The sequence below is a fragment of the Rhea americana genome, unplaced genomic scaffold (genome assembly GCF_003343005.1).
Source record: "Rhea americana isolate MKP2758 unplaced genomic scaffold, rheAme1 scaffold_351, whole genome shotgun sequence".
Classification (NCBI taxonomy): Eukaryota; Metazoa; Chordata; class Aves; order Rheiformes; family Rheidae; genus Rhea; species Rhea americana.
The window spans coordinates 357,104-372,138 of NW_028186481.1; the positions used below are offsets into that span (position 1 = coordinate 357,104).

Below are 15,035 nucleotides of genomic sequence, written 5' to 3' on the forward strand. Positions count from 1 at the left end.
CGGGCGCTGCCGCCGCCGCTGCTGCTGCTGCTGCTGAACGCGCTGCAGCTCGGCGGGGTCCCGGCCCTGGCCCGCAACGTGCTGCTGCTCCTGGGTGAGTGCGGCCACCAGCACGGGGGGGGACGGTGTCCTGGCCCCGCTGCCCTGAGCGAGGTGGGCAGCAGGAGCAGGACCAGTGTGGTTTGGGGGACTCCCTTGCCTGCGCCCTTTGGGCTGGGGAGAGATGAGCCGCCGGAGCCCTGCTGCAGCCCCTGCCCCTGAGCCTGTTGCTCAGGGCACCACGGGCTGCAGCAGGGCCTAAACCTCCTTGCAAGAGGGGGCAAAAACCCTCTGTCCCRAGGATGCTCCCCAGCCTGCAGCATCATTCTTAACCACTGCACCTGTGCCCACCTTGCAGTTAGAGACACCCTGGCAGTCAGACCCCATTGGCACAACAGGCAGCCGAGCTCAACCTCACACAGCTCCTTTTCCCCTTCGCAGCGGACGATGGTGGCTTTGAGAGTGGTGTGTACAACAATTCAGCCATCCAGACACCCAACCTGGACGCGCTGGCCCGGCGCAGCGTTGTCTTCCAGAATGCCTTCACCTCTGTCAGCAGCTGCTCCCCGAGCCGGGCCAGCATCCTGACCGGCTTACCCCAGGTAGGGCCCTGGGGCATGCCGGGGGGGCGAGGGCTGCCGCCCTCTGAGCGGAGCCTGCATCCTTGCAGCACTTGCGCAGGACCTGGAGATCCCTGCCTGTCCCCTGCCCTCCCCTCTGGGACCTGCCTCCGCCGCTGCTGCCCAGCTTTGCAGCTGCAGCACGTGCGCTTTGTGCCACCCCGCACACCAACAGAGCTGGGCTGGTTTGGGGGCCAGGGGGGCCGGCATCATCCAACCTTTCTGTCTCCCCCATTTGCAGCACCAGAATGGGATGTACGGGCTGCACCAGGACGTGCACCATTTCAACTCCTTCGACAGCGTGCGGAGCCTGCCCCTGCTGCTCAGCCAAGCGCACATCCGGACAGGTAGAGAGTCAAGRATGAGTGAAACAGGCAGGAAAACTCTCCTCCTCCATGCGTCAAACTCCAGTAGGCAGGAGAGCTTGGCAACTAATTGACCTGTGAGTTAGACACCACTAACTAGACGCGTGCCCCTATTCTGTACTGACACATGATTTTCATTTTACTTCCCCCTCTGCTGCCCCCGTGCTGCTTCCCCTTCCCTCTGTGCCTCTGCCCATGTTCTGGGAGAATGGCCCACTTCCACTTCTGTTCCCAGTCTTTCTCCTTCCCGGTTCCCAAGTTCACACAGGGCTCCTGCTCGACCCAAACCTCCTCCTGGGCTGCTTAGCTGTTCTGGCACTTATCCCCACGTGCTATTTGAGGCAACGGTCGCAGTCCAAGTCCTAGTTTCTGCTCAGATGCAGAAGTGCTTCTGTAGCCAGCAGGATCCAGTGAAATGACTGGAGAAATCAACAGAATCTTCCGCTCTCATCAGCATTTCCTCTGTGCAGCCAGTGCTAGAGCAGATGATTTGCATTAGTCTCCAGGGAAAAGGGAGGTAAAAGCAGCAACCAGTACTTCACCCCTTGCTCCCTTTTTTCCTGATGCACCATGCATCTGCATTCTTTGCAGGGATAATTGGGAAGAAGCATGTTGGCCCAGAGGCTGTCTACCCCTTTGACTTTGCATACACAGAGGAGAACAGTTCAGTCTTGCAGGTTGGAAGAAACATCACTCGAATCAAAGCACTTGTCCGGAATTTCCTCCAGAGCCAGGATGAGAGGTGAGATGGACTGGGCATTCCCACGTACTGCCTTGTGCCCTTGGAGCACCCTCCAACTGGGGTATGGGAGAGCCGAAGGTCTCTAAACAGGGAACGCAAGCTCTTGGGTGGCAGGGAAATTAGCCTTGCTGAAGACACATCTTCATATCCCAGCTGATCATGAATAGGAAAAGATAACTTCACTCCAGGTCTCCCCCAAGTCAGAACCCTAGRTTAGATGGGAGTCCTGCAGTGGGTTTGGATAGTATCCACATGGACACTGAATCCCTCCACAGCCCGAGGAAGATCCAGGTGCTTGGGCAGCCCTTTCCTTCACCACCTCCACCCCATGCTGTCAATCTCCTCGTTTTCAATTTCTAGGCCTTTCTTCCTCTACGTCGCCTTCCACGACCCCCACCGCTGTGGGCACTCCCAGCCCCAATACGGGGCCTTTTGCGAGAAATTTGGCAATGGAGAGAGTGGCATGGGCTGGATCCCTGACTGGAAGCCGCAGCTCTACAGCCCGGAGGAAGTGCAGGTGGGACCCCATAAGGACATGCAGGGGCTGCAGCGTGTCAGTCACCTCTCTTGGAGCAGGGGAGGACAGGGGAGTCACAACAGCAAGTGCTGCTTGTCACAGCAGCAAGCACTCGTGGAGGCTGGTGACCCCCTTCCCAGTGGTTACCACAAGGCTGCCATGTGCCCGTTTTTTTTCACTGTTTAGGTCCCTCACTTTGTTCCAGACACCCCAGCTGCCCGGGCAGACTTGGCAGCCCAGTACACAACCATCGGACGCATGGACCAAGGTGGGGAGCAGCCRGGGAAGGGGGATGCTGGGGCCAGGCTGATGCCTGTGTGCATCGAGGTCTGTCTCGCACCAGCTCAGCTCTGCCCCTCTCTGTGCAGGCATCGGGCTGGTCCTGGAGGAACTGCGGCGTGCTGGCTTCCACAACAGCACATTGGTGATCTACACCTCTGACAACGGCATCCCCTTCCCCAGTGGCAGGACCAACCTCTACCGTTCGGGCACTGCCGAGCCCCTGCTGATCTCCTCCCCTGAGCACACTGGGCGCTGGGGGCAGGTCAGCCAGGCCTTTGCCAGCCTCCTGGGTAAGAGTTTGTGCCGTTGGGGAGACAGAGCAGAGATACGCAGAGCTGTGGCTGAGGGTTACAATCTGTCTTCCRCCTTCCCCATGCTGAAACCCAGGGTCCTCTCCCTACTGGGCTGAGTCAGTCCTGCAGCCCTTGGCACTGGCATACCTGACCCCCTTAGTCAGAATGCGTGGTCACCAGGAAAGGCAAGGAATGACCACGGAGGAGCCGTGTCCCAGCCCTGCAGGCTGATGTTCATCAGCCCAGGACACAGTTACATCCCCCAGAGCTGGAGCAGCTTCAGCCCCACGTGGCTGTCACATTCCTCTCCTGCAGCAAAGCTGGCTGAACAGATTGCCCCAGTGGGAGGGGAGGAACGTGGACAACTTGCAGCCTGTGCAGCAGCAGACCCCAGAGCCTGTTCTCCACTTCTCTGGGGCAGAACTTCCTTCCACAAGTACCAACTGCCTTCTCTCACTTGTCTCTTCCTCTCTAGATCTCACACCAACCATTCTGGAGTGGTTCTCCATCCCCTACCCTACTTACAGCATCTTTGGCAGAAAGAAAGTGCAGCTTACAGGAAAATCTCTCCTGCCAGCACTGGAACTGGAGCAGCCCTGGGCTACAGCCTTCAGCAGCCAGAGCCACCACGAGGTGACCATGTACTATCCCATGCGGGCCATTCAGCATCAGCAATTCCGCCTCATTCACAACCTCAACTACAGGATGCCYTTTCCCATTGATCAGGACTTCTACGTCTCACCCACTTTCCAAGACCTGCTCAACCGGACGAGGGCTGGGCAGCCAACCCACTGGAACAAGACCTTGCACRAGTATTATTACAGGGACCGCTGGGAGCTGTTCGACTGTAGCCGTGACCCCACTGAGAGCCAGAACCTGGCTCCTGACCCTCGCTATGCCACAGTCTTCGAGCTGCTTCGCATACAGCTCTTGAAATGGCAATGGGACACCAGCGACCCTTGGGTGTGTAGCCCTGATGCTGTCTTGGAGGAGAAACTGAACCCTCAGTGCCAGCCACTGCACAATGAACTGTGACTGCTACTTTGCCTTGCACCGGCATCCATTGCCGCAGGGTGGTGCCAGGCACCCACCAGGCCTGGTGCCCCCTCCCCAGCCCGTGTGCCAAGCGAGCAGCCATGCTCACTTCCATCGGGTTCAATGCCAATGCCTGGAGCCAGTATGGCCTTAGAGCCAGGCCAGAGCACTGCAMCCTGCCTGCATGGCACGAGGCTGATAGAAACGCAGATGGGCTAGTCCCAGATTCCTGTGTCACACCCCAGGCTTGCTTTCTGTATCAGAAACACCACCTGTCCCTGAAGCCCTAMGGGATCCTCTGCCCTGGGGCCTTGGCTGTATTCTCAGCCAGGGAAACTGTAATGCTAACTTTACTTTTCAATAAAGCCACTGGAAGAGAATGTCTCAGCTTTTACCTCGAGTTTTGGCTCTTTCATGCCAGATCCGTTTCTCCACTGCAGTGCTCCACATTGCAGTTTCCGTAGAGTACTGCCTGCTGTGAACCTCGCTGCAGGGGGACAGCTCTGCGCCTGCTCCTCCATGGGGAAACAGGCAGTCTGGGACAGCAAATACCAGCAAGTGTGCAGCAACACTCAGTGCCAGYAACATTTAATTTAGCAAAATATAAAAAAATGTACAGCATCTCTGAAGTGTGTGTGTGCCTGGGGACTGCAGAGAATTGTGAGCCAGGCTGGGATATCCGGAGCAAGAAGCCAGAGCCGGGCCAGCTCCAAGCAGATGTTTGGGCCTGGCCCCGAGCTGTCAGAAGGGCCCCAGGAGCAGCCAGTGGGGCTGCAGCTCTAGCAGCATCCTTCAGCTTCAGCCCCTCATGAAAGTGGGTGCTGACCTCCCTCTTCATGAGGTCATATATAGCCTGGATGCCGGTCAAGCTTCTGTTTGGGGCCTCTAGCTGGATCACACTTCCCTTGAGCTGGCTGCAGTGATGCAGCAGGACCACTCATTGCCTTTTCTCCTGCGTCAGCTCCTCCTGCAGGCTATTCACAGCCTTGGCTGGGCACTCTGTCAGCTTGGAGCTCTCAATGAGACGTGGGGAGCAAACCATGGCAGTTTCTCCCAGAAGGTAGCACCTATTTTAGAATAGGCAAATAAAGCTCAACAGGACAGACAGACCTACTCTTTATTCACAGTACTTCCACCTCACTAAACACCCACATGCAGATAGATGGTCCCATCTCAGCCCTTGCTGGAGACGCAGGTCCTGGCTTCACCCAGGGTTCAGCAGCAAGGGAAACGCTGCAGAGTCCCAGCACATCTCGGTCATTGGAGCATGAACCCTCACCAACACTGGTGGCTGAAGGCTCTACAGCTCCCAAAYCAGTTTCCCCAGCATTCACCTCCCACGCCCAGCAAATGCTCTGAGCTTGGCTCAGATGCTAAACATGTAAGCCCAACATGCAAAAGGGGCTCAGCCTCTTGCCTGTATCCATTCCAAAGACACAATCAAGAGATTCTCTGTAGTCCCTTGACAGGTTAACAACTTTGGCACATTAACAGGTTTCTTGTCTCAGCAGGCATTTGGGTTTCTTTTCCTGTAATCAGGGTTCCCCATCCCCTGGGGTTCTGCAAGCCCTCAGAAGCACCTCTGGTAAAGAGCCCAAGCATTTCAAATCTAACTCATTTTAGCAAGAAACAAAGCCAGATTCAAAGACAAGAGCCAGGCTTTGAGGACAAGAGGGAATCCAGCTTTGCTTTTAAAAAGAAAAGGCCAAATTCAGCCTATGAGAGCAACCATATCATAATGCTCTGCCCTGCAGTATACAGTGGAGATGTGCTACACACGGAGGCAGGCAGGCCTCAAGACCAAGTGATTGAAAACTGCTCCCACATCGGCAGTGACACAGGGATAGTCAGCACCTGAGGAGGTGAAGGAAAGAATCAGCATCAGAGAGAAACAGTTTGCACAGAGCTCAGCTTGCTGGGGGATCTGCACCTCTCAGCTGCTGGCTTTTCCTAGGGCACCTTTCCTGCAAAGCCCCTTCCCACTGGTGGCAGCTCTGGGTGAGTTACACAAGCCACATGGCTTCCCATGGCAGACAGCCCCAGAGCAGCACCATGTCACTGCTCCTCTACAGAGCTTGGGTGCTCTGGCCCGATCAGCACACTTCCTTTCAGTCCTTCATCCACCAGTCCTCACCCCCTTGCATGGCCTAATCCAGTGAAGCCCCAGCCCCAGGGCAAGCGACTTGGCCCATGCTGGGCAGTGCTTTGATGCTCGGTTGGATCAACCCTTTACTCTTTGACATGAAAAAAGTGGCTCCAGTGCCAGTCACTGTGGCAAAACCCTTCCACTCCATGGCTGAGCCATCGGGATCCCTTCCCAGCTGCCTGCCCTGGCACTGGCTGGCAGCACTCCTCCAAAGGCAGCCCAGAAAAGCCACCCTTTTCCCATAGGCTCAGAGGAAGCTGAGGCCAAACGCGCTTGCCTGGGTGTCACTGTGATAGGAGAAGTCATCCACAAGGGCACCATTGGCCAGGACTTGCTGAGGAGGACTTGTGACGCCCAGCACGGTCACAGCCTTCAGTAGCAGCCCGTCTACCTGGTCGTTTACCCGCAAAAGSTCGCTGAGCACGATGCCCTGCAGCGACAAGAGGAGCTTGTTACAGATCCCCTGGGCTAYGCACAGCCCTCCAAGCTCCACAGCTATGCGCAGCCTTCTGCCACCCTCCTGCGTCCAGCTGTGCGCAAACYCTGCTGAGCCTCTCTGTAAGGCAGAGAGGAATCGAGGTGGTAGCGGGGCCTTGGCAGCCCCACAGCACAGTGGGTCTCCCTGAGGGGCATGGCTCCAGAGCTCAGGACAGTGCGGCTGCAGGGGCTGGCCTGGCTCTCCTGGAGGGAATGAACAGGGCTGGGTACAGGGAGGTCCTGCTCTGCCTTGCACACCTCCAACACTTCTTGGAAGTGCAGCATTGATTCAGTGACCACATTCTGGCCYGGGCTGCACCACACCAATGCTCCACCTGTTTGCAGGGCACAGGTAATGCCAGTGGGATGGGACAAGTGATCTGCAGTCATTAAACCTCCCAGAGCCATTTACTGGAGTAACAGGGCTGAGCAACATCCACTCCCGCATGGTACCTTTTCAAGGTGACCACTCTCACCCGTAGCACTTGGGGTRCAGCTTCACCCCTTTCCTGCTGCTCCAGGGGCTCTTTGGGAGTTCCAGGCTCTGCCAGGGCTCTTCTGTTCTGTCAGAGCTGCACCTTGTTGGTGCAGAGTGCTGTAACTCACAGCCCACAGGGACTGCAACTCCCTCTGTATCCTACAAGGCCAGACTCAGCCCAGTGATTTTGGCATGACAGCTACAGACTGTCTTTGCTGCACCACAGCACAGTGCTCCCCATGAATACTCAACCCCCAAGAGCACTGGTGTCTGCACAGAGCAGGAAATATCCCATCAGAAGCCTCCTGCCACCAGGCCCCCTCCCCACACTCACGTGCGTCGCCAAGAAGACGATCTGTGTGTAGTCCCCGTTCTCGAAGGTCTGCAAGCTCTCCCCGTCATCCCAGAACAGGTCACCCCTGGCAAACCCATCTGTCATCAGTGCCACAATCAATGTCATCCCCTTCTTCCGGGACTCAACAGTTCTAAACGCAGGCTCCTGGGGTTGTGGACAAGGGTGGAGGGGATCAGACATGACACATGCAGCAATAATCACCTTGAGAGCTGACAATGCAAGTTYGGACACCTTTTCCTCCAATGCTGGTTGAGAACTGAAAGCTCACAGCTTGTTCTGCAATGTCCAGTTTGCAGGCAACTACTTCATGCATTCTCTGTTCTGCCCTCTTCCACATATATGGTTTTGACAGTCATGATTGCAAAATGTCACCAGGGCTTCACTTTAGTAGAGGGAACTCACCTGCAGAGGCAGGATGTGTCCTGCTCGGACATGCACATTAATCGTGTCCAGAGGAGCTGGTAAGAGGATCCACTGGCCTTTGCTGTGGATGGTTGAGTCCTAAATAACAACAGAAAGAGGAAAGAACATATCTTAGGGGCAAGTATATCCGAGAAAGACCTCAGCCAGGCATCACAGCTCTCAAACTCCCACAAGTAAAAGCCCACAAGAGGTAAAAGCCCTAAATAACTAACAGCCTTGGGAAAACTCGGTCAGGTCTGATACTACAGATGTGATGGAATAATATACATATGGCCCAGAAGAGAAACCACTGCTGCCCCAGAGCTTCTACATCAGTGCTGTTCCCCAAGACCTCTGCAGCCCAGTGCTGCTGGGAAGAGACAGTTAAGGAAGCACTTACCCCAGCTAAGCTGTACCAGGTTCCTGCTGGGAAGTAGCCACTGACTTTGGTCTTTGCTGCCTCAAGCACTGGTGTGATGAGGAGCCCTGCACCCCACATGAGCTGGCGGTCTATAGTCCAGGTGTTAGGGTCTTTTGGGAACCTGGAGAAGGATCCACAAAGCAGGACTGTAGTTGCCAGGGCTTTACTCTGCAAGAGACTCTGCGCTTACCTCCCACTGAGCCAYGACACAGACCTGCAGCTCCACACAGCCTGCAGGAGATCGCACAAGTGGATATACCACCCTGCCCCATCCTGCCATCCCCAGAGACACTCTGCTCAGCCACCACTGCTCCTGGCTGGGGGCCCAGCTGGACACTCACTCAAGGAAGAGCGGCCGCGCCACTGTCTCCCCAGCAGAATGAGCTTTGTGGAAGAGGGTGTAGAGGTATGGGAGCAGAGAGTAGCGGAGGTAGAGGGCCTTCCTCATGGCATTCTGAGCAGCTRGGCTGAAGGCATACGGCTCCTGAGGCTGCAAGGAAGAAGCTGAAGTGAGACACTTGGACTGTGCAGGCAGTACATGAGACGAATGGGGAAATATGTCTTTTGGGGATATGAGATGGACTTGGCCTGCACAGCAAGGCAGCAACAGCCTCAGGGAGACCCAACTCAGCTCATATCCTGCATGCACAAGCCCAGTCCCAAGCAAGCATGGCCCTGCAGCACTCAGACTGTATCAAAGCAGGCAGGTTTGACTTTAACTAGAGTGGTCTTTCCATGTGCTCCTCTCCTGACACCAGCTCCTGAGCAGGACACAGACCCAGGGGCTATTCAGACTGGTCGTTAGCCGTGCACATCACCAATTCACTGAGCTTGGCCCTTCCACCAAACTGCCCCTCTGCAAATCTCCCTGCTGAAGCCTCCCCAAGAGCCTCCAGCAGGGAGAGCAGGAAGGACTTGGCTGGCTGAGACCCTCTTYAGCAGGGTGAGCACTCCCTGCTCCTTGGTTGATGCCTGCCCATGCTCACCCGGTTGCCGTGATCATTATGATTCCTCATGAAGGGGTAGAAGGTACCCAGCTGGGTCCAGCGCACACACAGCTCTTCAGTTGTGTCACTCGCAAAACCRCAGATATCCGCCCCAACCAGCGGAACACCAAAGAGATTGAAGAGCAGCACCTCTGTGGAGGGGACACAGACAGGATCAGGGCTGTGCAGCACCTGGGGCACAGAAACACGCTGCCAGGCCCCAGAGCCCATCACAGCACAGGGCCAGGCCCCGTCTCTGGCAGAAGCTCCATCTCCAGCAAGCTGGAGTAGACTGGTAYCACAGCTCTGAGCTCAGAGACATAGCAAAGAGACTGGCAATGTTGGCACAGATTTGAAAGAYCAGAAGGGATATCTCCCCCAGTAGGAGTTCCTGCAAGCTTTAGGCCCAAGGAAARCTGGTGGGAACAGACCCCATCCCATGGCATTGCAGGTTGTGAGGGTTGCTGGACTCAGAGCTGACTCTAAAAAAGACTGAGGAAGTGAAGAAGCCATAGAGAAGTCTCCCAGCTTCTAGAAAGGTGCAGTTCCCTTCAGGGARGAAACAGCAGAGGGATGCAGCCCCAGGAGCCCACCTGGTATGGAGTAGGACAGCTGTTCCCAGTTGCTCCAGACATCCCCCGTCCAATGACCAGCATAGCGCCCGTGACCAGCAAATGTGGATCGTGAGATCACGAAGGGRCGCTTCCCCCGGATCCTCACCAGTGCGCTGTGGGGACGATTTGGGTCAGTCTGGCCAAGAGAAGTCCCTGGGTTGCAGCAAATGCCCTATGTGCTGCCCTGCACCAGTGATTCCTGGCAACGGTGCAAAGCTGACACACACCAAGGCAGACACCCACTGCCACCTCACATGTAAGGCAGGTGATGTCCAGGCATCCCTCCTGACCAGACATCTCCAGCATTCCCTCCTCTCCCAAAAATTCTGGACGAGCAGATGACTGTCAGTTCCTTGAGGCTCCTGGGAGTAGGAGAGCCAGTCTCCTGTAGGAGGGGGCACTTGCCTTAAAAAAGGCTGCAACAGAAGTCTCAGACTTACTCATGGGAAGCAATGGCTTCTGTCAGCCCATACAGACTGTGGAGGTTGTAGTGAGATGACAGGTACTGCTKGCTAGAGGCACAAAGGGTTCCTGCTTGAAGGCGTCCCCCAAACACACCTGCATGGAAGAGAAGATAGTGAGAGCAAACTCAGGATAGCAGTCATCTCTGCACTAGGGAAAGGTTCAGTGCCCACAGCTACCTTCCTCAGTGGTTAGGGGTGGCACAGGCCCATGAGCTACCAGAAGCAAAGGATGCTTCATTTTCCTGTGGAAGGGCACAGCACCCCTTAAGGAAAGTAATGYCTCTGCAATCACTGTATCCAGTGTATCTGCCCTCTGACTGCAGAGAGCACTCACAGCACTCATGCAAAAGCAAGACCTCCCAGAAAACGAGAATCAGCATTTCGGTTCATTCAYCACATCCAGCTCCAGTTCCCTACCTGCTCTTCCATGTTCAAAGCCTACACCTGCAGCAGATRTGCCCAACAGCACTGAGAGATGGCTTGAGGCTGACCTCTCCCAGGGTCCCTGCGTGTTCTCGCACTTTACTTAGAGAGCCTACCCCCCCCTACTTCTCCTGGTGCTCTCTTCTCCCCAGACAAGGGCCAGTACCTGCTTTCCTCACCTGGCACATAGGGTGGGTCCTCCAAGTTGTTGCTGGGGCAGCCGTCCTGAGAGCCCTCCACAAAGTTCGATGGCTCGTTCATGTCCTGGAAAGAGAAAAAAWTTTTTGTTTCTGGACTAGGACATGGCAGATGCCTAGGGAATGAGACAGGGAAGTGCACCAGCAGCCTTGCCAGGGCTCCTGGCACCCACTGGGCCTCATGAGAGGGAAAAGCCACTTACAATCCACATGCCATCAAAGGGCACTTGGTCATGGAACTCCTTCACCATGTCATACCACCACTCATGTGTCTCTGGGTTRGTAAAGTCTGGGAAGGCTGTTGGGCCTGGCCACACCTGCAAGAGGAAGGAAGCAGCAATGGGGAGAACCCTGCCATTCCCATCCCCACTGCTTCCCACATGCCCACATCTAGATTGCCTGCTTTTTCACCATGGCCATCTTATGGGTGCTTTCCCCCATCRCTCAGAGCTGCTGTGCTCAGCAGCATTCCCAACTCCATCTCACAGCTACTGAAGAACCAGGAGAAYGTGGGGCACTTCATTCCCACAAGCTCTGCTAAATCCCAGCACATACCTTCCCGATCAGGGGCTGTCCAGTGGCATTTAGGATGAATACCCCTCGCTTCAGTCCATCATCATAGGGTTTGTAGGTGCCAGGAGGCCCAGAGCTGCTGATCCCTGGATCCTAACAGGACACAAATTAGTGACTCCAACAGTGAACAGCTTCTTGCACCCCAAGCACATTGAAGAGAAGTACAAGGCTCTCATCTGCATTTGCCCAGTCTCCCAGCACCAAGGTACAGGGTTGCATTCARCCAATAACTTCTGCAAGAAATTCTGCAAAAATTTTGGTGAGCAAAGGACAAAGAGCCTGAGGAAGCAGCATGCACTGGCACAGTGACAGCTGAAGAAGGGGTTTCCAAGGTTTTTACTCCTGTTGGAGCCTGAAGGGGAAGCTGCGAATCCAGGTGACACATAGTTCAAGGCAAATGCTGCATCAGTGGTTTTCCACACTGAAAATGTGCTCCCGGCTTCAGACACATGAATTGTGTCCTGCAGCCTCCYCTCCTCAGTCTGTGACTGCTAATCCTGCCTTTAGACCTGAGATCTGACCAAGTCAAAGGCAACTTTTGCCAAACTCCCCTAGACACCTCAAGTACACCTCAAGGAAGGCAGCGACTTCCACTGAACAAGCAGCAACACTGACCTTCAGCCCCGGTCGGCAGAAAGGGAGGGGGCTGGGACGTCAGAAACACTTGGAACTACATGTTTGATCCACTGAGGAAGCTCTGTTGTTGTTCTTGGACAGCACTTACTCATACATGCATGTGACAGACTGGTGGGTAACCAGATCACGAGACTGCAGCCAAATCCTGGCTTGCTACAGTTCTTTGGTTTTCCAGTTGTTTGCACAACAGACTAGAGCTCATCTGTGCAGCACAAGTAGGGAAAAGCCAGAGGCATCACTCACCACAATCATGATGTACCTCAGGCCACTCTGGTGAAAGTCCCGCACCATGTCCGGATAGTCCTTGAAAGTTTTCTTGTTGAATGTGAAATCTCTCTTGGCATCCGTGTAATCTAAATCATTCCACTGCACATCCTATGGAGACCAAGACCAGCATGTTATGGGAGGTTCAGGCCTTGCCTGCACAGAGTTGTACCCCAAAACCCATATCAGGTACCCCCACCCTGCCAATGCTCTCCAGTCAGCCTCTGCATGGTTGATTTTGAGGAGAGGCTTCACTGGCTCCATAACTGCTCATCCTAACTCCAGATGGTTTCCTGGACAGTGGCTGAGACCTACCAAGGGGAACCGGGCTGCTGTCATGTTGATCACAACCTCTCGGGTAATAGCAGTGGAGGAGTAGCCCCAGCGGCAGAGGTGGAATCCCAGGCCCCAATATGGGGGCATGAAGGGGTACCCTGGAAAGGAGGAGAGAGAGGGTTAGCATAACCGGCAGAAAGACCACACAGCATCAAATTCACCCTGCAGCCTCTCTGTCACAGCAGCCCAGAGGCATAGCAGCCAAGGCACTTCCCCTCCTGCAGCAGGAGGAAGGGGACAGAGGGGTCTTTGAGAGAGGGATAATATTTGCTTTTTTCCTAGCCACCGCTGGGCTTTGCRGTTACAACATGGGCCAAGCAAAAGAGTGATCTGCAAAGCCTTTCACCCTYGAAGCACTGCACAGAAGCCAGGTGCTGTCAGTTCACTCCTAACAACATCTGGACTCCAAGRCAAAGCTGACCTGGGGATTGTGCCCCCTCCCAGYCCGCAGGGCCCAGTAGTTCAGGCTCCTACCAACAACATCCAGGTACTGCCGCACGACACTCTTGGGATCCGGRCCCAGGAAGACATAGAAATCCAGAATCCCACCCGTCGTTCGCCAAGTCAAGGCTGGACTGGGCTGCAGAACCACGTCTGGGGAGAAGCACCAGCATGAGAACAGTGGGATGAAAAGAGAGACTCAGGCCATCCTGCCACCCCAGCACCAGAGTTTTCACAGGACTCACCCATGGCATTGCTGTTCAGCAGGAAGACTCCATGGGCCAAACCTCCGTCCTCTATCACCAGGTAGAAGGGGTGGGAACCATAGAGATTGACCTGGGGCTGGAGGAGAGCACAATGCCAGCAAAGCTCCGTGGAAGCGGCACAGAACCCACCTAATGCCTGCTGGCCATAACACGTCAGCCCCTAGCATCCTGCCAGAAATACCATGATGGCTTAGGATGCAGACCTAGGGCTTATCTGTCCAAATGCAGCCTGAATCAGCAGAGCTCTCCCCCAAACGAAAACCCCAGGCTATTGGCCCAGGTACCCGCATACTAGGAGAAGGCAGCTCCTGAGCAGCACAGCGTGGAACCCACAGGTGTGGAACCCCAAGTCTTGGGACGATGGTCCCWGAGGCCTGCCCTGGGCTGAGAGCGAGTGCTCTGCTGTCTCTACACACAGACAGCTCCCAAAGCTTAACAAACATACACACRTATTTTCTCAGCCTTGGACAAGAAGGAAATAAAGGAACAGAAAGGAATTCGGGGCCCCTTCCCCAAGTATAGTTATTTCTCTTTTTCTCAGCCTCACTGCGTACTGTGGGTGCCATGTCYCGATTCCACAGCGTGATTTTGGTCCATGACGTGTTGAGGATTAGTGATGTCAGATGTTCCCCTAGCCCAGCRATGAAATGAGATGGCAAGGAAGTAGAAATCTGCAGGAACTGGTCTGCGAAGAACAGAGGTGCCACAGTCGTGTTCAGCCTGCCAAAGAGAAACAGAGACTCCCAGCAAACAGCCTTGGCTGCGCCAAGCATTGCGGGGAGGGAAGAGCGGCTCTGCAGGAAAGCCRCAGCTCTGGGAAGCAACAGAAATAATCACAAACAGGTCCCTTAGTCACAACACAAAAACCAGGTTTCAGCTGAGCTCCAGGAGTACTGCTTCCCTTTTCAGTGAGACACTGAAACACCGACTTGCAGTTTTAGGTAAGAGCAAAGTCAAAAACTCACAGCAGCTGACTGCTGCCCTGGTCCCAGCATACAGGCATTGCTGTGACTTGTGCCTCCAGCTCCTGATTCCAGGCAAAAATCCCTTTGGAGCAGCTTCCGCAGGGCAGAGGAGTCAAGAAGAGGGAGCAGCTAGTGCTGGCCCTTTCTTGCAGGGGCACAGCCAGCTCTGGGCAAACCCAAGGAGCTGAGACGGTGGAGCACGAAGCAAAGGAGCGGGGGACAGCGCTGCCGCCAGGGCAGCRAGGAGAGCGTTCAGCAAGGGGCCGAGGCCCGGGGCGGGTGGCCGGCCGGCCGCGGCAGGGCACTTACAGCACCTTCCCCGTGGACTCCCTGTAGACGACGAGGCCGAAGGGATCCTCGCTGAACTGCAGCCCGTAGAGCGTGGCGGCAGCCCGGGCGCCCGCCCGCGGCGTGTCCAGCGGCACCTCGTAGCGCTGGCTGGCCGGGTCGCGGAGCTGCCAGGGGGGAGAGCGGGGTCAGCCGGGCCCGGGGGGCCGCGGGCCGCGCCCGGGGGGGGGAGCCAGGGCGCACCGTGAAGCGCAGCCGGCTGCGGGTCTCCAGCGCCACGTCGAGCCGCAGGGTGCCCACGTCCCCGGGGAGGAAGCTGGCGGCGCAGCGGCGGAGCAGGGCCGTGTAGCCGCCGGCGGTGGCCGTCAGGTTCTCGGCGCGGTAGCTGCGGTAGCCGCGGGGGAAGAAGC

General features: G+C 55.8%; 2 protein-coding genes across 2 annotated transcripts; one reads left to right on the forward strand and one right to left on the reverse strand.

The window, feature by feature from the left end:
• Positions 1-4,278, forward strand: SGSH (N-sulfoglucosamine sulfohydrolase; the record flags this gene model as incomplete). Its single annotated transcript, XM_085311902.1, has 8 exons — positions 1-94; positions 481-641; positions 901-1,006; positions 1,616-1,766; positions 2,127-2,283; positions 2,470-2,551; positions 2,652-2,855; positions 3,334-4,278. Coding segments are annotated over 8 exons (1,515 nt in total), but the record flags the coding sequence as incomplete, so codon positions are not given.
• Positions 4,279-10,208: 5,930 nt separating this feature from the next.
• On the reverse strand, positions 10,209-14,145 carry GAA (alpha glucosidase). Its single transcript, XM_085311904.1, has 9 exons — positions 13,927-14,145; positions 13,352-13,448; positions 13,140-13,259; positions 12,645-12,763; positions 12,309-12,440; positions 11,412-11,522; positions 11,060-11,173; positions 10,839-10,923; positions 10,209-10,330 (listed from the first exon to the last, which is right to left on the reverse strand). The coding sequence occupies exons 1-9, from the start codon at positions 14,143-14,145 to the stop codon at positions 10,209-10,211; spliced, it is 1,119 nt and encodes a 372-aa protein (XP_085168030.1).
• Positions 14,146-15,035: the final 890 nt, after the last annotated feature.